General features: G+C 44.9%; 1 protein-coding gene across 2 annotated transcripts in view; it reads left to right on the top strand.

Moving 5' to 3' along the window:
- The first annotated feature begins 1,541 nt into the window (after positions 1 to 1,541).
- The window catches only part of ZNF776 (zinc finger protein 776), a 39,337-nt gene continuing 17,320 nt past the window's right edge, over positions 1,542 to 23,558 (top strand). Inside the window, exons 1-2 of one of the 2 annotated variants that reach the window (XM_017952764.3) lie at positions 1,542 to 1,827; positions 2,454 to 2,492. In XM_017952764.3, the coding sequence (XP_017808253.2) occupies positions 1,795 to 1,827; positions 2,454 to 2,492 (72 nt within the window). In that variant the 5' untranslated portion in view covers positions 1,542 to 1,794. Of the gene's footprint in view, positions 1,828 to 2,381; positions 2,493 to 23,558 lie in introns of those variants that run through there. The other variant, XM_031659331.1, reaches the window with a different exon arrangement.

Here is a 23,558-nt window from a genome sequence, read left to right on the forward strand (position 1 = left end):
AACGTATAGGTTTGTGGGTAGTGTAGTTCCCACGGAGCCATCCTTCAAGGCGGAGGATTCTCGGCCTGGGACGGGGGCCAAGGTGTTTGGGGAAAGTAACCCGAGTTTCAAAGGACTGGCAGGACTTCCGTCCTCTTTTTTTTCTTTTGAGGCGCAGTCTCGCTCTGTCTCCCAGGCTGCAGTGCAGTGGCACGATCTCCGCTCACTGCAACCTCCGCCTCCCGGGTTCAAGCGATATTCCTGCCTCACCCTCCTGAGTAGCTGGGACTCCTGCAACTCTAAGAATACTTTTTACTCGTTGCTGTCACTTACCAATAAAAACTTGCCAGCTCCACAAGACATTAGTAGTGCCAATGACCTGTGTGTGTGTGTGTGTGTGTGTGTGTGTGACGGGGTCTCTATTGCCCAGGCTGGAGTGCAGTGGCGCGATCTCTGCTCACTGCAAGCTCCGCCTCCCAGGTTCACGCCATTTAACTGCCTCAGCCTCCGGAGTAGCTGGGACTACAGGCGCCGGCCACCACACCCGGTTAATTTTTTGTGTTTTTAGGAGAGATGGGGTTTCACCGTGTTAGCCAGGATGGTCGAAATCTCCTGACCTCGTGATCCGCCCGCCTTGGCCTCCCAAAGTGGCACCTCTCCCACTCACTCTTTCTCTTGCTCCCTCTTCAGTCATGTGAGATGCCTGCTCCCCCTTCTCTTTTTTTTTTTTTTTTTTTTTTTTGAGCTGGAGTCTCACTCTGTCACCCAGGCTGGAGTGCAGTGGCGCGATCTCGGCTCACTGCAACCTCCGGCTCCCAGATTCAAGCAGTTCTCTGCCTCAGCCTCCCGAGTAGCTGGGATGACAGGCGTGGGCCACCACACCAAGCTAATTTTTGTATTTTTAGTAGAGACGGGGTTTCACTGCCTTGGTCAGGCTGGTCTTGAACTCCTGACCTCGTGATCCACCCACCTCAGCCTCCCAAACTGCCGGGATTACAGGCGTGAGCCACCGCGCCCGGCCTCCCCCTTCTCCTAAAGCCAGGATTGTAAGCCTCCTGAGGCCTCAACAGAAGCAGATGCGAGGTCTATCCTTCCTTTACAGCCTCCAGAACTATGAGTCAATTAAACCTATTTTCTTATAAATTACCCAGGTTCAGGTATTTCTTTTAGCAACGCAAGAATGCTTAATACACTGACTCTCATGCTTTAGAATGCATGCATTTGAATTCAATAGAATGATTATCAGCTTCTGCTAACTGTAGACGCATTTTGTGTCTGAATGATCTGTTCATTTGAATTTGTAGCCTCTGGGAGCATGCTCAGTTCCAGACCCCGAAATACTATGTCTCCTAATAATTGGGTAATGAGTGCAGAAATCTGAGTCTTGCCCACTTGAGAAGGTGCAAATCCGCTGCTCAGCCTTTGGACGTGGGGAGTCATTTCCCAGCGTCCCTCGCGGTGGCGCCTAGCCTTTCCTCTAGAATCCGGTGAGAGGCCCCGCCCCGCGGTTTGTGGATCCGGGAGAGCTGTATTTCCCAGAATGGCCTGCGTTGGCGGCGTTTCCGCGTACGCAGCGTAACAGCTGAGGCGGGATTTTCGGCGTCCTCTTTGAGGCCGACAGTTTGGCCTCCCTCTGGCTCATTCACTCTATCCCCGGTTCCCGAGCGCTGCGGCGGAACCCTAGAGACGAGACCGAGAAGGATCGTTGTCCTCGCTGCACAGTGGCGGGGCTGAGGCTCGGCGCCGCTCCGAGTGACCCGGCCAACCCTGGGATAGGGACCGCCAAGCCCTGGTCTGCGTTGTTCCCAGAGTCCAATGGAGGCGGCCGCGTTGAGGGCCCAGGCTCAGGTGAGCGCTGCGGCCTCCTGGTCTCTCCCGCCCTCCCCACCCATATCCTAAAGCCCGGAGTGAGAGGGGCCTGCTCGCATCCCTGCCGTCCAGGCCCCAGAGTTGGGAACAGGGAGGCGATGGTGCTGGGGCCCGTTTTGTACACCTGGTGTGGTGGGGAGGGGGCAGAGCTTGAGAAACACAGGGAACTGCACGTGCAAAGGCTTGGAGACACGATTGAGCTGGGAGAATTGGGGAACCTGGGCTCCTTTTTGTCCTGTGAGGACCTGTATGAGGCAGAGTTAAGCCTAGAATAGCAGAGTAACGATTGTACCTTTGGTGTAAGGATTCTAGAAACCGTGGAGCTTTCGAACAAAAGGAAGGCACAGTCTGCGTTAGGATTTTAAGTGTTCCAAGGGCTGTTCAGGACTAGTGGGAGTGATGAGGGAGGGCATTGAAGCACTGGGTGTTTGAACCTTTGTTCAAGGTCACACAGCTGGTAAGAAGAGACACTGAGCACTGAGGCACGGTGGGTAGGCATTCAACTAGAAATCATCTGGTTCCAGGGCTAGGCAAAGACACAGGTAGGCATGAGCTCATTGAACCCCACTTGGACACATTCTTATAATGCCTGCCTCTTCCCACAGGTTCCTGTGGCTGCAGAAGCTCTTATGGAACCAATACAGGTGAGTGGAAGGTGTCCCAGTCCCTCACTGGTCTCAACCCCCACCCACATGTTCTGAAGAACTCTCAAGTGCTATTCCCCAGGTCTTTGGGTCTGAGAACACTGGGGAAACCCCAAACCGGGGTCCTAAGCTCATGTCAGATTTTCATATAGAGGTGTTCACATTTTTTTCCCAACCAGTGTAAACAGGCGTGGAGGATTACACCAGGAACTAGTACCAAGACATGCAAATGCTTAGAAGTGAAACTGCATTGGGATCAGTATAGCATGCTTGCCTGAAAATTAAAATTGCTATTCTGGAGGTTTGGGTCAGGAGAGGGAGAGGAGAGGGAGATCTTAACAGACTCCCTCTGGTGGCAGAATGGAGAACAGAGGGGAATGGAGGGAGGTCCTAGGAAGATCAGGGTAGAGGCCACTGCCATAATCCAGGTGAGGGTTAATGGACCAGAGTGTTGGTTTAGGAAAAGTAGTTAGATTCTGAATACATGTTTGAAAAGGGTGCTACTAGGTTTTCTGATTTGTACAGTGAAGTGGTAAAACAGGATTCAGGGATGACCCCAGAGTTTTCAGTCTTAGCAACTATAGGGAAGGAAGTTCCATCATCTGTGATGGAGAATATTGTGGTACGCCTATATTCACGGGGGACTTCAGGTGCTTTGTGTGGCCATAGTAAGAGTCTGAGGTGTTTCATCCACTGAGTAGAGGTATGAAGAGGGCAGCTGTACACACAGGTCTGAAAATCTCGGGGGTTCACAATAGAGACATCCATAATGTGACTACTCTGTGGACTAAGGTGCGTGAACTGTGGTCATTTAGGAGGAGCAATCTTCAAGATAATGGTGAAGCTACAGAGGAACAGGAACAGAAGAGCGGGGGATGGGGGCTGGATCTCTTACTTCAGTACCTGGGTGATGGGATTAGGCTTCACAGATACAGATGAGGCACACAAGTGACCATGCAGGGAAAATGGATTGGCAGCATAGTTTGACAGGTGGCATGGAGGAAGAATGGGCATGGGATGGATCAGAGGCAAAAGAGAGAGGTATTGAGAGAAGATGACATTCAGGCCAAAGCTGGTGCTTATTCACCGCTTTATAGATGCATTTGGATTTTGTAATGACTTCAGTAGGGCCTGAGGTCACACGCATATGTGGTCATCTATGAGAATCAGTAGTCTTCCGGTGGGTGACCAGTGCAGTTGGACTTTAAATAAGTGTTAGGTGGATAGAGGAAGGTTGTGACTGGTGAGAGGTTGGCAAGTGCAACACAGAAATGGAATAGGGCCATGGGTATCTGAAGGAACATGTGGTTCTGTGTGGCAAAGTCTAAGATGAGGAGTAGAGCCAGCCTGGGAGCAGTGGTTTACAGCTGTAATCACAGTACTTTGAGAGGCCATTGCAGGTGGATCATGAGGTCAGGAGTTCGAGACCAGCCTGACCAATGTACTGAAACCCTGTCTCTACTAAAAATACAAAACTTAGCCAGGCGTGGTGGTGCGTGCCTGTAGTCCCAACTGCTTGGGGAGGCTGAGGCAGGAGAATTGTTTGAACCCGGGAGGTAGAGGTTGCAGTGAGCTGTGTTCACACCACTGCACTCCAGCCTGGGCAACAGAGCGAGACTGGACCTCAAAAAAAAAAAAAAAAAAAAAAAATCAAACACGACCAGGCACAGTTGCTCACACCTGTAATCCCTGCACTTTGGGATGCCAAGGCAGGTGGGTCACCTGAGGTCAGGAGTTCAAGACCAGCCTGGCCAACATGATGCAACCCTGTCTCTACTAAAAATACAAAAAATTAGCTGGGTGTGGTGGCACGCGCGTAATCCCAAATTGCTTGAACCCGGGAGGCAGAGGTTGCAGTGAGCCAAGATCGTGCCACCGCGCTCCAGCCTGGACAACAAGAGCAAAACTCTGTCTCAAAAAAAAAAGAGAGCAGAGTCAGGCGGGGAGGACTACTTTTGGAGGCCTCATGCTCAATTTGAAACAAGCCTCCTGTCCTGCAGGCAATCCCCTGGACTTCTTTCTGGGTGTGTTAAATACATATTTGTACTGGGGCTGTCTCCTCCTACACTGTCAGCATGCACTTCACTGTCATTTCATTGTCTTTAGATTGTTGGTGTGAAACAGAGGATGAGGAGGTACCTTCTGAGCAGAGTGTTTCTGTAGAAAGACTGTCACAAGTTAGGGTTCCCACACCAAGTTCATCTTCCCAGCAGGCCCACTCCTGTGAGATGTGCGGCCCAATCTTAAAAAACATTGCTCCCCTGGCTGAGCACAAGGGAACACATCGAAGGGAGAAAATGTACATGTATTGGACATGTGAGAAACAATTCTTTTCCAATATAAATCATCAGTGTCAGAAGCAGCACATTGGAGTGAAACCCTTCAGAAGTGAGGTGAACAAAGTGTCATTAGTGAAGAGCTGCACATGCAGTGAGTCTCAGAAGCCCTCTACCTGCAGGGATGTTGGGAAGGACTTCCTGGCCAGCTCAAGATTTCTCCAGCAACTGGCCACTCATACCAGGGAAAAATCAAATAGCAGAACCTTGTGTTGGACTGCCTTTCACAGGAGAAAAATACATTACAACTGGGGAAAGTTCAACAAAGCCTTCAGCTACAAACACATACTTCTTCAGCCTCAGAGAGCCCTCACTAAAGAAAGGTGTTACATGTGCATTGAATGGGGGAAGTCCTTTAGCCATAACTCTAGCCTCATTGAACACCAGAGAGTTCACACTAGAGAAAGACCTTATAAATGTGGAGAATGTGGTAAGTTCTTTAGCCAAAGCTCAACCCTCTTTCAACATCAGAGAGTTCACACTGGAGAAAGGCCTTATGAGTGCAGGGAATGTGGGAAATCCTTTAACCAAAGCTGTAGCTTCAATAACCATTGAAAAATTCACACTGGAGAAAGACCTTATGAATGCAATGAATGTGGGAAATCCTTTAGCCAAAGGTCTAACCTCATTCAGCATCAGAGAATTCACACTGGAGAAAGGCCTTATGAGTGCAGCAAATGTGGGAAATCTTTTAGCTAAAGCTCTGCACTACGGCAACACCATACTTACTGTTCACACTGGAGAAAGACCTTATGAGTGTGGTGAATGTGGAAAATTTTTCACCTACGATTCCAATCTCATAAAACACCAGAAAGTTCACACTGGATTGAAGCCTTATGAGTGCACCGAATATAGGAAATCATTTAGTCATAATTGCAGCCTCACTCTACGTCTGAGAGTTCATACTGGAGAAAGGCCTTATGACTACAATGAATGTGGGAAATCCTTTAGCCAAAGATCTGTGCTCCTTAAACACCAGAGAGTTCACACTCAATAAAGGCCCTATGAGTGCAGTGAATGTGGGAAAACGTTTAGGTGAAGGTCCAACTTCAGTGATCATTGGAGAGTTCACACTGGAGAAAGGCGTTATGAATGTGGCTAGTGTGGAAAATCTTTTAGCAGAAGCTCTGGCCTCACTCGACACCAGCGAGTTCACACTGGAATAGGGCCTTATGGGTGTGTTGAATATGAGAAAGCCATCCACCAAAGGCCTTACCTCATCACGTACCACAAAGTTCACATGAGAAAAACACCTTCGATATACTGGGAATGTGCTATTTCCTTATTCAACATCACAGCATTGTAGGAGATCCAGTAAGGGTGCCATCTGCCTGAATTGAACCTCATTCTTTCAGACATCCACATACATTCCAAGTATGTGGGAGAATTTGAGGAATTGTGTTGTGCTTTCAAATCTGCGTGGGGCTCTTGCCAGATTTTTATCACTCTTAGGATTGTAGCCCAAGCCATTTGACTTCTACTAGCTGGGTGGAACACACAGTGAGCATCATTGACCCACCTTAATTTGCTGTAAGGAAGTGTCTGTGTTCTCCCATTTGTTGGAGGGATTTGTGAGAAGCCTGAGCACTCACTTCTCTCTCTCTCTCTCTCTCTTTTTTTTTTTTTTTTTTTTGTGAAAGAGTCTTACTCTGTCACTCAGGCTGGAGTGCAGTGTCATGATTTTGGCTCACAGCAACCTCTGCCTCCCGGGTTCAAGCAATTTTCCTGCCTCACCCTCCCGAGTAGCTGGGATTACAGGTGTGTGCCACCACGCCTGGCTAATTTTCGTGTTTTTAGTAGAGACAAGGTTTCACCATGTTGGCCAGGCTGGTCTCGAACTCCTGACTTCAGATGATCTACCCGCCTTGGCCTCCCAAAGTGCCTTGATTACAGGCGTGAGCCACCGCGCCCAGCTGCGGATTAAACTTAAAAGTGTATGGTAAACCTGGGCAATATAGTGAGACTTTGTCTCTACAAAAAAAAAAAAGAAAAAAAATTAAAAATTAGCCAAACATGGTGTCGTGTGCCTGTAATCCCAGCTATTCAGAAGGCTGAGGTGGGAGGATTGCTTGAGCTTAGGAGATAGAGGCTGCAGTGAGCTAAGATCATGCCAATGCACTCCAGCCTGAGTGATAGTAAGACCCTATCTCAAAAGAAAATGGTGTGGTATAAATGTCCATTACATTGTGCACAGCACAAAAACATTGAAAAGAATTACGAAATATTTTTCCAATATTCAAGGCGATTATTACATACAGCAAGGAAGTCATTCACATCTTTCAAGAAAGAGCCCAGCGTGGAACCCCCATCCCCACATCGGGTGCATTGAGGACCCAGGACCCACCAGCTCGTGGGATTGAGTCCTTCAAATCAAGGCTCTTAAGTGGATGGGGGTGACCTGCTGTGGCCCCAGCTTCTAGCATGACTTCCTGGAGTCAAGGTGTTTGGAAAAGCAGCCCAAAGTGGTGGTGAAATCCATCTAAGGTGAATACCTGTTGCAGACCAACAGTCAAGCTTGGGAATGGAAAGATGAACATTACTTTAAGGAGAGGGTTCAGAGAGCGCACACCCCTTACAAGGTAAGAGGTAGGGTCAGAGAAACCAACCCACAGGGAGTGTTGCTATGCTGGCTGCAGGGGGATCTCTCCCAGCCCCAGTTCCACTCTGTCCTGTACCCCTACACTAATCCAGTTCCTTGGGAGAGGAAAAGTATCTGCTAAGATGTAGGGTTGTTCCTAATGTGGAAGGCCTCCACTGACCACTGGATGCTCAGAGTGGCCCACGCCCTCTGGCCAGCCAGTGTCTCTGACACTGTATGGCCTCTGCAGCTTCCATCCAGCTCACAGGCTCAACAGCTGTTCTCTACTGAGCCTGGTAAAGTCTCATTCTACACAAGCTAACTTTCATTTTTCACAATAGACCTAGGCGATCTGGAGTAGATTTTTGCAGCTGTTTTTTGGAACACATTCCAGTCTCTTGCTGGAAGAATTTACAAGAGGAAACTTGGTAAACACTACAAACAAGGACTAGATTTGTCATATTTTTAATAGCCTGGATTTAAGAAAATCATGGAGAATACGTTAATAATACAGACTAAACCAGATGTGATGGCTTCTACCTGAAATCTCGGCTACTTTGGGAGGCTGAGGCAAGAGGACCACTTGAGCCCAGGAGTTTCTGACCAACCTAGGTGATACAGCAAGACCCTGTATTAAAAAAAATAATAATATAGATAAATAAGTTAAATGTGTATAATGTATGTTATGACTTTGTGCATAACACAAAGAATTTAGGGAAAAACTGAGAAAATGTTCTGCAAGCATTTCTTTTTATTTTATTATTTTTTGAGACAGAGTCTCACTCTGTTGCCCAGGTGCAATGAATGACATGATCTCGACTCACTGCAACCTCCGCCTCCCGGGTTCAAGTGATTCTCCTGCCTCAGCTTCCTGAATAGCTGGGGTTACAGGCGCCTGCCACCATGCCCAGCTAATTTTTGTATTTTTAGTAGAGATGGGGTTTCACCATGCTGGTCAGTCTTCCTGGTAATACAGGGAGTTCTTCGAGATCTCATCCATGACCACCACAGTGCTATCTCTAGAAGTCTGCAGCAGCCACGGCATTACTGGGCTTGGGGTTGCTCCCTAATGCAAATACAGCTGTGGTGACCAAAAACTTAGATCACAACACTCAAGCCCCTGTGAATACCTGGAAAACCTTCCCAAGAAGGATGCGTCCAAACAAGCCCAGGCTTGTTTGTGAAGACTACAACAGATACCTAACTCTTCAATGTCCAGACACTGATGAATGTCCATAAGCATCAAGACCATCCAGGAAAAAAAGACTTCACCAAATGAACTAAATAAGGAACCAGTGACCAATCCCAGAGAGACAATGATATGTGATCCTGCAGATATAATTCAAAATAACTGTTTTGAGGAAACTCAGTGAAATTCAAGATAACACAGAGACGGAATTTAGAAGAAATTCCATCTGTCCTATCAGATAAATTTAACAAAGAGATTGAAATAATTAAAAGGATTTTCGGCCGGGCACGGTGGCTCATGCCTGTAATCCCAGCACTTTGGGAGGCCGAGGCGGGCGGATCACGAGGTCAGGAGATCAGAGACCATCCTGGCTAACGAACCCGTCTCTACTAAAAATGCAAAAATTAGCAGGCCCCGGCGCCTGTAGTCCCAGCTACTCGGGGAGGCCAGAGGCAGGAGAATGGCGTGAACCAGGCGGAGGCTTGCAGTGAGCTTGAGATGGCACCACTGCACTCCAGCCTGGGGCGGCTAAGCGAGACTCTGTCTCAAAAAAAAAAAAAAAAAAAAAAAAAAAGTTACTCAAGGCTGGGCGTGGTGGCTCCACTTGGCGTGCAATCCCAGCACTGGGAGGCCAAGGCGGGCGGATCACGAGGTCAGGAGATTGAGACCATCCTGGCTAACATGGTGAAACCCCATCTCTACTAAAAATGCAAAAAATTAGCCAGGCGGGCAGCGGGCACCTGTAGTCCCGGCTACTTGGGAGGCTGAGGCAGGAGAATGGCGTGAACCCGGGAGGCAGAGCTTGCAGTGAGCTGAGATCGTGCCACTGCACTCCAGCCTGGGCGACTGAGCAAGACTCCGTCTCAAAAAAAAAAAAAAAAAAAAAAAAGGGATTATGAATTCCAGAGTTGAAAAATACAATTGACAGGCTGGGCGTGGTGGCTCATGCCTGTAATCCCAGCACTTTGGGAGCCTAAGGCTGGCAGATTACCTGAGGTCAGGAGTTCCAGATCAGCCTGGCCAACAAGGCAAAACCCTGTCTTTACTAAAATTACAAAAATTAGCTGGGTGTGATGGCAGGCACCTGTAATCCCAGCTACTCCAGAGGCTGAGGCAGGAGAATCGCTTGAACCCAGAAGGTGGAGGTTGCAGTGAGCCAAGATCACGCCATTGCACTCTAGCAACAGAGTGAGAATCTGTCTCAAAGAAAAGAAAAGAAAAGAAAAATACGATTGACATACTGAATAATACATCAGAGTCTTTTAATAGCATATCTGATCAAGCAGAAGAAAGAATTAGTGAGCTTGAAGTCAGGCTACTTGAAAACACATAGGAGACAAAAAAAGAATAAAAAAGAATGAACCATGCCTATGCGATCTAGAAAATAGCCTCAAAAGTGCAAATTTAAGAGTAATTGGCCTTAAACAAGAGGTGGCTGGAGATACAGAAGTTGAAAGTTTATTCGGAGATTTTCAAGATGGTTGGCCAAATGCAGCCAGGAGGAACATCTGCCACCAAGGGACCAGAACATTGGGAAGACTGGTGCACTCATAGCAGATTTTCAGAGGGATGACAGGAGTGCATGGAGGGAAGACACAGATGCTGAGTTGTAGTGGGAGGAAGCTAGGACCCTGAACGTGGCTACAACTCACCACTTCCCAAGACTTGTTCCTAGCTCTCAGTGATGCCTAGGGAAGGGGTGAATTGAGCAGGCACAGAGTAACCCACTCTTGCCATTGGCCTCTGGAAAGCTGCCAGCAGGAGACTCCATGACCCCAGTGGAGCACAGCCAGACAAGCCCATTCCTCAAGGCTCACCTTGCTCCCCATACAATGAGCATTCCCATACACTAACAACATTCAAGCTGAGACCGAAATCCAGAATGCAATTTCATTCACAATAGCCACAAAAAGAATAAAACACCTAGGAATACAGCTAACCAAAGAGGTGAATGATCTCTACAATGAGAATAACAAAACACTGCTCAAAGAAATCAGAGATGACACAAATGGAAAAACATTCCATGCTCATGGATGGGAAGAATCAATATTGTCAAAATGGCCATACTGTCTAAAAAACAATTTAAAGTTCATATGGTGGCAAGACGTGGTGGCTTATGCCTGTAATCCCACCACTTTGGGAGGCCAAGATGGGCAGATCACTTGAGATCAGGAGTTCTTTTTTTTTTTTTTTTTTGAGACGGAGTCTCGCTCTGTCGCCCGGGCTGGAGTGCAGTGGCCAGATCTCAGCTCACTGCAAGCTCCGCCTCCCGGGTTCACGCCATTCTCCGGCCTCAGCCTCCCGAGTAGCTGGGACTACAGACGCCCGCCACCTCGCCCGGCTAGTTTTTTGTATTTCTTAATAGAGACGGGGTTTCACCATGTTAGCCAGGATGGTCTCGATCTCCTGACCTCGTGATCCGCCCGTCTCGGCCTCCCAAAGTGCTGGGATTACAGGCTTGAGCCACCGCGCCCGGCCGAGATCAGGAGTTCTATTGGGGGAAACCCCACCCCCGATATTCAACATGGGTTTTTTTCTGTTTCCCTAAGTGTTGGCTAGTCTGAGAAATAAAGGGAAAGAGTACAAAAGAGAGAAATTTTAAAGCTGGGTGTCTGGGGGAGACATCACATCTCAGCAGGTTCCGTGATGCTCCCTGAGCCATAAAACCAGCAAGTTTTTATTAGTGATTTTTCAAAAGGGAAGGGAGTGTATGAATAGGGTGTGGGTCACAGAGATCACATGCTTCACAAGGTAATAAAATATCACAAAGCAAATAGAGGCAGGGTGAGATCACAGGAGGGGGTGAAATTAAAATTGCTAATGAAGTTTCGGCACGCATTGTCATTGATAACATCTTATCAGGAGACAGGATTTGAGAGCAGATAACCTGTCTGACCAAAATTTATTAGGTGGGAATTTCCTCATCCTAATAAGCCTGGGAGTGCTACAGGAGACCAGGGCTTATTTCATCCCTTTGGCTTCAACCGCAAAAGACAGCCACCCCTAAAGCGGCCATTTCAGAGGCCTGCCCTCAGGGGCCATTCTCTTTCTCAGAGATGTTCCTTGCTGAGAAAAAGAATTCAGCTATATTTCTCCTATTTGCTTTTGAAAGAAGAGAAATATGGCTCTGTTCTGTCTGGCTCACCAGCAGTCAGAGTTTAAGGTTATCTCCCTTGTTTCCTGAACATTACTGTTATCCTGTCTTTTTTCAAGGTGCCCAGATTTCATATTGTTCAAGCACACATGCTCTACAAACAATTTGTACAGTTAATGCAATCATCACAGGATCCTGAGGTGACATACATCCTCCTCAGCTAATGAAGATGATGGGATTAAGAGATTAAGGTAAAGACAGACAGGAAATCACAAGGGTATTGATTGGGGAAGTGATAAGTGTCCATGAAATGTTCACAATTTATGTTCAGAGATTGCAGTAAAGACAGGCATAAGAAATTATAAAAGTATTAATTTGGGGAACTAATAAATGTCCATGAAATCTTCACAATTTATGTTCTTCTGCCACGGCTTTAGCCAGTCCCTCCGTTCGGGGTCCCTGACTTGCCGCAACAGAGTTCAAGACCAGCCTGACCAACATGTTGAAACCCTGTCTCTACCAAAAAATACAAGAAGTAGCCCGGCATGGTACTGCACACCTGTAGTCCCAGCTAGTCTGGAGGCTGAGGTGGGAGAATCGCTTGGACCTGGGAGGCCGAGGTTGCAATGAGCCAACTTCACACCACTGCACTCCAGTGTGAGCAGCAGAGTGAGACCCTGTCTCTAGATTAAATAAATAAATAGATGAATAAATTTTATATGGAACAATAAAAGGCTTAAATAGCCAAAGCGATCCTTGGCAAAAAGAACAAAGCAGGAGGTGTCACAGTACCCAATTTCAAACAATACTGCAAGGCTACAGTAACAAAAACAAGATGGTATTGGTACAAAAACAGACACATAGACCAATGGAACAAAATAGAGAGCCCAGAAATAATGCTGCACACCTACAACCATCTGATCTTTGACAGACTCTACAAAAACAAGCAATGGGGAAAGGACTCCCTATTCAATAAATGGTGCTGGAATAAATGGCTAGCCCTATGCAGAAGATTGGAATTGGACCCTTTCCTTACACTATATACAAAAATCAACTCAGGATGGTTTAAAGAATTAAATGTAAAACCTAAACCTATAAACCCCCTAGAAAGAAAACTAAGAAATACTATTCTGGACATAAGGTCTGGCAGTGATTCATGACAAAGACTCCAGAAGCAATTTCAATAAAAACAAAAATGGACAGTTGGGACCTAATTAAACTAAAGAGCTTCTGCACAACAAAAGAAACTATCCACACAGTAAATAGACAGCCAACCGAATGGGAAAAAATATTTACAAACTATGAATCTGACAAAGATCTATTATCCAGCATCTATAAGGAACCTAAACAAATTTACAAACAAAAAACTAACAACCCCATTAAAAAGCAGGCAAAGTACATGAACAGACACTTTTCAGAGGATGACATTCATGTAGCCAACAAGCATATTAAAAAAAAATGTTCAACATCACTAATTATTGGAGAAATGCTAATCAAAAAAACCCTAATGAGACACCATCTTGCACCAGTCAGAATGACTATTACTAAAAAATCAAAAAAATAACAGATGCTGGTGAGGTTATGGAGAAAAGGGAATGCTTATGCACTGCTGGTGGGAATGTAAACTAGTTCAGGTATTGTGGAAAGCAGCTTAGTGATTTCTCAACTACTGTTTGATCCAACAATCCCATTATTGGATATATGTGCAAAGGAATATAGATTGTTCTGCCATAAAGATGTGCACACATATGTTCATTGCAGCACTATTCACAATATCAAAGACATGGAATCAACATAAATGCCCATCAACATGAGACTGGATAATGAAAATATGGTACATATACACCATGAAATACTATACAGCCATAAAAAGCAATGAGATCGTGTCCTTTGCAGCAACGTGAATGAAGCTGAAGGCCATTATTACAAACTAAGTAATGCAGGAACAGAAAACTAAATACTACACATTCTCACTTATAAGTAGAAGCTAAACATGGAGTACATAGGGACACAAAGAAGGGAACAACAGACAGACACCGGGGCCTATTGGGGGAACCAGCCCCCAATATTTCGATGTAGGTTCTTTCTATTTTCCCTAAGTGTCAACTGGTCTGAGAAATAAAGAGAAAGAGTACAAAGAGAGGAATTTTATAGCTGGGCCTCCAGGGGTGACATCATGTATTGGTGGGTCCGTGATGTCCCCTGAGCCGCAAAACCAGCAAGTTTTTATTAGGGATTTCAAAAGGGGAGGGGATGTACGAACAGGGAGTAGGTCACAAAGATCACATGCTTCAAAGGGCAATAAAGATCACAAGGCAAAGGGCAAAGCAAAGATCATAAGGCAAGGGCTAAATTAGAATTATTGATGAGAGTCTATGTTCCACTTTGCACTTATTGTCTTGATAAACATCTTAACAGAAAACAGGGTTCAAGAGCAGAGAACCGGTCTGACCAAAATTTACCAGGCTGGAATTTCCCAATCCTAGCAAGCCTGAGGGTACTGCAGGAGACCAGGGTGCATTTCAGTCCTTATCTCAACTGCGTAAGATAAACACTGCCAGAGAGGCCGTTTATAGACCTCCCCCCAGGAATGCATTCCTTCCCTAGGGTATTAATTCTTAATATTCCTTGCTGGGAAAATAATTCAGCAATATCTCTCGTACTTGCAAGTCCCTTTAAAGGCTCTTTGCAAGAAGAAAAATATGGCTCTATTCTGCCTGACTCCACAGGCAGTCAGACCTTATGGTTATCTTCCTTGTTCCCTGAAAATCGCTGTTATTTTGTTCTTTTTCAAGGTGCACTGATTTTATATTGTTCAAACACACATTTTACAATCAATTTATACAATAGTGGCCCTGAGGTGATGTACATTCTCAGCTTACAAAGATAACAGAATTAAGAAATTAAAGACAGGCATAAAAAATTATAAGAGTATTATTTGGGAACTGATAAATGTCTATGAAATCTTCACAATTTATGTTTAGAGATTTCAGTAAAGACAGGCATAAGAAATTATAAAAGTATTAATTTTGGGAACTGCTGTATGTCCATATTAAAATGAAATCTTCACAATTTATGTTCCTCTGCTGCAACTCCAGCCTGTCCCTCTGTTTGGAGTCCCTGACTTCCCTCAACAGAGGTCTACTTGACTTCTGCAACAGGATGGGAGGAGAAGGATTGAAAAACTAACTTTTGAATAGTATGCATGTTACCTAGATGATGAAATTGTACATCAAACCCCTGCAACATGCAATTTGCCTATATAGCAAACCAGACCATGAACCCCTGAACCTAAAATAAAAGTTTTTTTTAAAGTTTATTCAAAGGGATAATATCAGAGAATTTCCCAAAGATATTAGGAAGGAAAAGCTTTCCAAGAGAAAGATATCAATATTCAAGTACAAGAAGGTTATAGAATACCAAGCAGATTTAACCCAAAGAAGACTACCTCAAGACATTTAGTAATCAAATTACCAAAGGTCAAGGACAAAGAAATGATCCTAAAAGAAGCAACAGAACAGGAACAACACACAAAGGAGATCCAATATGCTTGGTAGAAGACTTCTCAGTGTAAATCTTATAGGCCAGGAGAGAGTGGCATGATGGATTTAAAGTGTTGAAGGAAAAAACTTATATCCTAGAATAGTGTATCTGCTGAAAGTGTCCTTCAAACATAAAAGAGAAATAAAAACTATTCTGGATGAACAAAAACTGAAAGATTTTTGTCAACACCAGACTTGTCTTACAAGAAAAGTTAAAGGGAGTTCTGCAATCTAAAAGGATGTTAATGAGCAATAAGAAATCATCTGAAGGCACGAAACTCACTGGTAATAGTAACTATACAGAAAAAAATATGGTAACACTGTAATTGTGATGTGTAAACTCATATCTTGAGTAGAAAGACTAAAATATGAACCTATTGAAAACAATTACAATAACTTTTCAAGACATAGTACAATTAGATATACATAGAAACAAAAAATGTAAATGCTGAGGGACAAAGCTAAAGTGTAATGTTTTTATTAGTTTTTCTCTTTGCTTGTTATTTGTTTATGCAATCAGTGTTGTCATCAGTTTAAAATAATGAGTTATAAGATATATGGAAGCTTCATGGTAAACTCCATTCAAAAAACCTACAACGGATACCAAAAATTTTTTTTAAAAGAAATTAAAATATACAACCAGAGAAAATCACCTTCACAATAAGGAAGACAGGAAGGAAGAGAAGACCACAAAACAACATGGCAGGAGTAAATCCTTACTTATTAATAATAACAATGAATGTAAATGGACTAGTCTCCAATCAAAATACACAGAGTTGCTGAATGAATAAAAACAAAGACCCAGTGCTCTATTGTGTACAGGAAACACACTTCACCTATAAAGACACACATAAATTAAAATAAAAGGGATGGAAAAAGATATTTCATGCCACTGGAAACCAAAAAATAGCAGGAATAACTACACACATATCAGAAAAACAGATTTCAAGAGAAAAACTGTAAACAGACAAATAAGGTCATTATATATAATGCTAAAGGGATCGATTCAGCAAGAGGACATAACCTTTGTAAATATGTATACACCCAACACTGGAGCACCCAGATATAAAAGCAAATATTATTAGAGCTAAAGAGACAGATACACTCCAACACAATGATAGCTGACGATGATAACACCCCACTTTCAGCGTTGAACAGGTCTTCCAGACAGAAATGGACTTAATCTGCACTATAGAACAAATGGACCTAATAGATATTTATGGAACATTTCATCCAACAGCTTCAGAATACATATTCTTCTCAGCACATGGATCATTCTCAAATACTATATGTTAGGCCATAAAATATGACTTGAAAATTTTTTAATTGAAATAGTATCAAATATCTTCTCTGACCACAATGCAATAAAAGCACAGGTGGACTTTTCAAAATGCTACAAACAAATGGAAATTAAATAGTTGGCTTCTGAATGACCAATGGGTCAATTAAGACACTGAAAAGTTGGGCTGGATGTGGTGGCTCATGCCTGTAATCCCAGCACTTCGGGAGGCCGAGCCAGGAGGATCACGAGGTCAGGACTTCAGCCTGACTGGGGAAAGGGGGACAGGAGAGCATTAGGAGATATACCTAATGTAAATGACGAGTTAATGGGTGCAGCACACCAACATGGCACATGTATACATATGTAATAGACCTGCACATTATGTACATGTACCCTAGAACTTAAAGTAATTTTTTTAAAAAAAGACCACCCTGACCAACATGGTGAAACCCCGTCTCTACTAAAAATACAAAAATTAGTTGGGCATGGTGGCATGCACTTGTGATCCCAGCTATTCAGGAGGCTGAGGCAGGAGAATTGCTTGAACCCAGGAGGCGGAGGTTGCAGTGAGTGGAGATTGCGCCATTGCACTCCAGCTTGGGTGACAGAGCAAGACTCCATCTCAAAAAAAAAAAAAAAGAAAGAAAGAAAAGAAATCGAAAAGTTTTGAGGCCAGGCGCATTGGCTCATGCCTGTAATCCCAGCACTTTGGGAGGCCAAGGCAGGTGGATCACCTGAGGTCAGGAGTTCGAGACCAGCCTGATCAACAAAGTGAAACCCTGTCTCTACTAAAAATACAAAAATTAGTCGGGCGTGGTGGTGGGCACCTGTAGTCCCAGCTACTCGTGAGGCTGAGACAGGAGAATTGCTTGAACCCAGAAGGTGGAGGTGGCAGTGAACCAAGATTGTGCCACTGCACTCCAGCCTGGATGATGGAGGGAGACTCCATCTCAAAAAAAAAGAAAAGAAAAGAAAAGTTTTTTGAAACAAATGATAATAGAAACACAGCATGCCAAAATCTGTCGGATACAGAAAAAGAAGTACTAAGGAGAATGTTTATAGCTATAAGTGCCTACATTATAAAAGTAAAAAAAAAAAACCTTTAAATAAACAACCTTATAATGCATCTTAAAGAATTAGAGAAGTGAGAGCAAACCAAACTCAAAGTGAGTAGAGGAAAATAAATAGCTGCGCGCAGTAGCTCACGCCTGCAATCCCAACACTTTGGGAGGCTGAGGCAGGTGGATCACCTGAGGTCAGGAGTTCGAGACCAACCTGACCAACAAGGTGAAACCCCATCTGTACTAAAAATACAAAAATTAGGCATAGGGCAGGCGCCTGTAGTCCCAGCTACTCAGGAGGCTGAGACAGGAGAATTGCTTGAACCCAGGAGGTGGAAGTTGCAATGAGCCAAGATCGGTCACTGCACTGTAGCCTGGGTAACAGAGTGAGACTCCGTCTCAAAAAAAAAAAAAAAGAAAAGAAAAATAAAATAATAAAGATTAGAGCAGAAATAAATGAAACTGAAACAAAGAAAACAATATGAATGTGTTCAACAAAATGAGAAATTGTGGGTTTTGTTTGTTTTTTGTTTTTTTTGAGATGGGGTCTTGCTCTTGTCGTCCAGGCTGGAGTGCAATGGCAGGATCTCTGCTCACTGCAACCTCTGCCTCCTGGGTTCAAGCGATTCTCCTGCCTCAGCCTCCCAAGTAGCTGAGATTACAGGTGCCCATGACCACGCCCGGCTAATTTTTGTATTTTTAATACAGACAGGGTTTTGCCAGTTAGTCAGGCTGGAGTTGGAGACCAGCCTGACCCTGTTTGTTTTTAGTAGACAGGAGAAATCCTACCTCTACTAAAAAAAAAAAAAAAAATACAAAATAGGCCGGGCGGGGTGGCGCATACCTGTAATCCCACCTACTCGGGAGGCTGAGGCAAGAGAATCGCTTGAACCCGGGAGGTGGAGGTTGTGGCAAGCCAAGGTCGCGCCATAGCACTTCACACTGAGCAGCAAGAGTGAAACTCCATCTAAAAAAAAAAAAAAAAAAATTAGCCAAGCGTAAAGGCACTGTAATCCCAGCTGCTTGGGAGGCTGAGCCCTGAGAATTGCTTGAACCCAGGAGGTGGAGGTTGCAGTAAGCTGAGATTGCATCACTGCACTCCAACCTGGGTGATACAGCAAGACTCTGTCTTAAAAAAAAAAAAAGGGGGGGGGAGGGATAGCATTAGGAGATATACCTAATGTAAATGACGAGTTAATGGGTGCAGCACACCAACATGGCACATGTATACATATGTAACAAACCTGCACGTTGTGCACATGACCCTAGAACTTAAAGTATAAAAAAAAAGGCCGAGCGCAGCGGCTCAGGCCAGCACTTTGGGAGGCCGAGGTGGGCGGATCACGAGGTCAGATCGAGACCATCCTGGCTAACACAGTGAAACCTCGTCTCTACTAAAAATACAAAAAATTAGCAGGGCGTGGTGGTGGGCGCCTGTAGTCCCAGCTACTTGGGAGGCTGAGGCAGGAGAATGGCGTGAACCCAGGAGGCTGAGCTAACAGTGAGCCGAGGTGGTGCCACTGCACTCCAGCCTGGGTGACAGAGCAAGACTCCGTCTCAAAAAAAAAAAAAAAAAAGTCAAAAACCACCATGCAATGATAAATAATAATGGATCATTGAGGAAGAATTCACGGGACTTACATAGTCCTTTGTATTTGTGTATATATTTGGAAAAATCCATTACAAAAGGTACAATATGGTCTTGCATCAGTAACTTTATACAGGCATACTTTGGAGATAAAGCAGGTCAATTTTTTTTTTTTTTTGAGACGGAGTCTCACTATGTCGCCCAAGCTGGAGTGCAGTGGTGCCATCTCGGCTCACTGCAACCTCTGCCTCCCGAGTTCAAGCAATTCTTCTGTCTCAGCCTCCTGAGTAGCTGGGATTACAGGTGCCCCCCCATCACACCCGGGTATTTTGTATTTTTAGCAGAGATGGGGTTTCACCATGTTGGCCAGGCTGGTCTTGAACTCCTGACCTTGTGATCTGCCTGGCTTGGCCTCCCAAAGTGCTGGGATTGCAGGCGTGAGCCACCATGCATGGCCGACAGGCTTCTTTATTCCATAAATATCTCTAAATCCCATCGTCAAGGAGGCAGATTTGGGAACTGTTCTCCCACCTCTGCACTTGGCAGCCTTGTGAATACATGCTTTCTCTGCTGTAAGACTTGTCATCTCAGTGATTGGCATACTGTGAGATGGACAGAACAGGCCTGGTTCTATATCAATAGTGTGAAGGAATTGTTTCATTTTATAGACTGGTATCCTCAGCTTCCTGAGGAACTTTTACTAACATGGATAGTGAGAGTAACTAATTTAGGGTAAATATCTTTGGTTTTAAATAATGCAGAGTGGAAGAACATATTTGGATTGATGTAGGACCTACAGCTCACTCTTCAACAATTGCAGATAGGTATGTATCATACACACACACAGGAGTTTATTCCTGAAGGAACAGCCAGCCTGGGAGGGTGGATAAAAGCTACTCTAAAGTCTGTCTACTCGGCAAAGCGGGACTGTCTGACTCCCCCTAAAATGCCAAGTGGGACTCCCCAGATGAACCAGCTTAATATGCTTCCCATGCAAGCCATGTGGCACTAACATTATGATGATAGGAATATTTTACCTACTGAATATGTTTATTACCCAGGTCAAGGTAAATGTCTTGGTTTGGGGAACCCCATTTTCTTGGGCACCTCATGTAAACTTATTGCTGCAAAATTGAGCTGTAGTCAATCTTACCAAATTTGCTTCCTATTATGGGCCTTTCAGATGCTAATAAAACCTTAGAATAATTAATAAGAAAATGATGAAAGGTATGGGGAGAATCAAATAGCTCCTTCCAGGAAGGTAGAAATTTTTAAATGGTTATAAAGAAGTAAGACAAGTAGGCTGGGCACGGTGGCTCACGTCTGTAATCCCAGCACTTTGGGAGGCCGAGACGGGCGGATCACAAGGTCAGGAGATCGAGACCATCCTGGCTAACGTGGTGAAACCCCGTCTCTAAAAACACAAAAAATTAGCCGGGCGAGGTGGCGGGCGCCTGTAGTCCCAGCTGCTTGGGAGGCTGAGGCAGGAGAATGGCGCAAACTCGGGAGGCGGAGCTTGCAGTGAGCCGAGATCGCGCCACCGCGCTCCAGCCTGGGCGACTGAGCAAGACTCCGTCTCAAAAAAAAAAAAAAAAAAAAAAAAAAGTAAGACAAGTAAAGAAAACATGGATAGGAATGAAACTAAGAGGTAAAAGAAAAGGTGGAAATCATGATACTCATCCCAGCATGGTGGAAATCTTTGGATGGCTATTAGATTAATAAAATAAAAACTGATGGGATTAAAACAAAGGTCTGAATGTAACACTATTCAAGGTTGGATGGACCAAAGAAAGTTCCTGTTGATCCCCCAACATTAAAGGGCCTTAAGCTAAGTTGCTGTAGTTCCTGAAGTTTGGATAAATTTTAAAAGCCAGAAGGTAAAGATACTATGAGAAACTCCACCTGGAATTGCCTAGGGTGATGGTTAGACTGGTTAATCAAGGTAGCACTTGGAAGAAAGGCCAAAGTCTCTTGGCCTGAACCCTGGGTGGAAACCTGAAGATGTCTGCACAAGACAGGGTAAAATGGTCTGGAGAGAAGAGTCCTGGGACTAGAACATAAAGTAAAAGTTGACAGGATTATGAAAGTTGGAATATTAAACGTGCTTTTTTTTTTTTTAAGTTGTACTACCAATAAACTGAGTTCTTTCCCTACTTTGTGTTGGTCACAAAAAAAAAAAAGAACACCCAATTTGAAAAAAAAAAAAAAGGCAAGCAGGTTTTATATCTGACCAGAAATGGAGAATGAGTAGCTCTTGCCCTAAATGCCTCTTCTCCCTGAACATAGAAGGCATAGGGTTTTTAGGGCCAGGCATGGTGGCTCACGCCTGTAATCCCAACACTTTGGGAGGCCGAGGCGGGTGGATCACGAGGTCAGGAGTTCAAGACCAGCCTGGCCAACATAGTGAAACTCCGTTTCTACTAAAAATACAAAAATTAGCTGGGGTGGAGGCGTGCGCCTGTAATCCCAGATACTCAGGAGGCTGAGGCAGGAGAATCGCTTGAACCCAGGAGGCAGAGGTTGCAGTGAGCCGAGATCGTGCCATCACACTCCAGCCTGGGCAACAGGGCGAGACTCCGTCTCAAAAAAAAAAAAAAAGAAAAAGGCGTGGGGTTTTTAAGAACTGAACGGCCAGGCGTGGTGGCTCATGCCTTTAATCGCAGCACTTTGGGAGGCCGAGACAGGTGGATCTCCTGAGTTTGAGAGTTTGAGACCAGCCTGACCAACATGGAGAAACCCATCTCTACTAAAGATACAAAATTAGCCGGGCGTGGTGGTGCATGCCTGTAATCCCAGCTACTCAGGAGGCTGAGGCAGGAGAATTGCTTGAACCTGGGAGGTGGGGGTTGCGGTGAGCCGAGATCGCGCCATTGCACTCCAGCCTGGACAACAAGAGTGAAACTCTGTCAAAAAGAAAAAAAAAAGGACTGAGCAACGATGTGAGAGGAATGTTAGCATGTACAAGGTGGGACTCCAGATGCACAACCTCTGTTCATAAACATGCTTCTTCATAAAGCCCATGCATGCAAAATGTCAGTGATTACATTTAGGGGGAGGAAATTTTAGAGTTATAATGGTATGTTAATGTCGTAAAGGCAACTAGGGGTCATCTATTCCAGTTGCACCAGTTTGGGAGTCTTATTTTTTTCTGGTACCAGTCAGGACAATCTCTGTCCTTACCACAGAATACAAGACAGCCACAGTGAAGAATCCTCACTGCTCCCTCCTCAACTCGACACCAGACACTGAAGCCTAACCCACTCCACACCACAAAAGATGATGATTCTGGGTTTCCTGGACTGGAGTGGCATCAGCAACCTCAAAATACTATGCCAGCACTACCTGTTCCTGGTTTTCAATCCATGGGACACCTGAGAGAAGGCAGGTGGACAAGACACATCCACAAGTGCCTCCAAGAAATTTTCCATGACTTTGGAGGTGAAAACTTGCAGGGACCAACAGAACAGTAGGCTGGCCAGATCCCCACATCAGCTAGCCAGCCATGGAGCTTGAATAAAATAAAATGCAAAGCAGTCTAAAAACAGGCATGTTTAGTTCTACTACATGTGGACATAAGGAGATATTAGATTGTCTGGGATGATGGGTTTTTTGGTTTGTTTGTTTTAGAGACAAAGTCTCACTCTGTCTCACAGGCCAAAATGGAGTGACATGATCATAACTCACTGTAGTCTTGACCTTATGGGATCAAACCGTCCTCCTGCCTCAGCCTCCCGTGTAGCTGGGACTACAAATGTGCACCACTACAGCCTGATAATTTATTTTTACTTTTTTTTTTTTTTGGAAGATACAGGGTCTCAATATTGTGACAAGGGCAGTCTCGATCTCTTGGCCTCCCAATGTTTTGGGATTACACCCGTGAGCCATCATGCCTGCCAAGTTTATGTGTGGGGGTGGGAGTTATTTTCTTTTTTTTTTTTTTTTTTTGAGTTTTTGAGACGGAGTCTCGCTCTGTCGCCCAGGCTGGAGTGCAGTGGCCGGATCTCAGCTCACTGCAAGCTCCGCCTCCCGGGTTTACGCCATTCTCCTGCCTCAGCCTCCCCAGTAGCTGGGACTACAGGCACCCGCCACCTCGCCCGGCTAGTTTTTGTATTTTTTTAGTAGAGACGGGGTTTCACCGTGTTAGCCAGGCTAGTCTCGATCTCCTGACCTCGTGATCCGCCCGTTTCGGCCTCCCAAAGTGCTGGGATTACAGGCTTGAGCCACCGCGCCCGGCCCCGTTATTTTCTTTTAGTTTAGAGAGATTGAGTCTTGTTATGTTACCCAGGCTGCACTTGAACCCTTAGGCTCAGGTGATCCCCATACCTCAGTCTTCTGAGCAGCTGTTATGACAGGCATATGCCACCATGGCCAGCATGTCTGAGAAATAGTCAACTGA

This window comes from Papio anubis, chromosome 20 (assembly GCF_008728515.1).
Source record: "Papio anubis isolate 15944 chromosome 20, Panubis1.0, whole genome shotgun sequence".
NCBI lineage: Eukaryota > Metazoa > Chordata > Mammalia > Primates > Cercopithecidae > Papio > Papio anubis.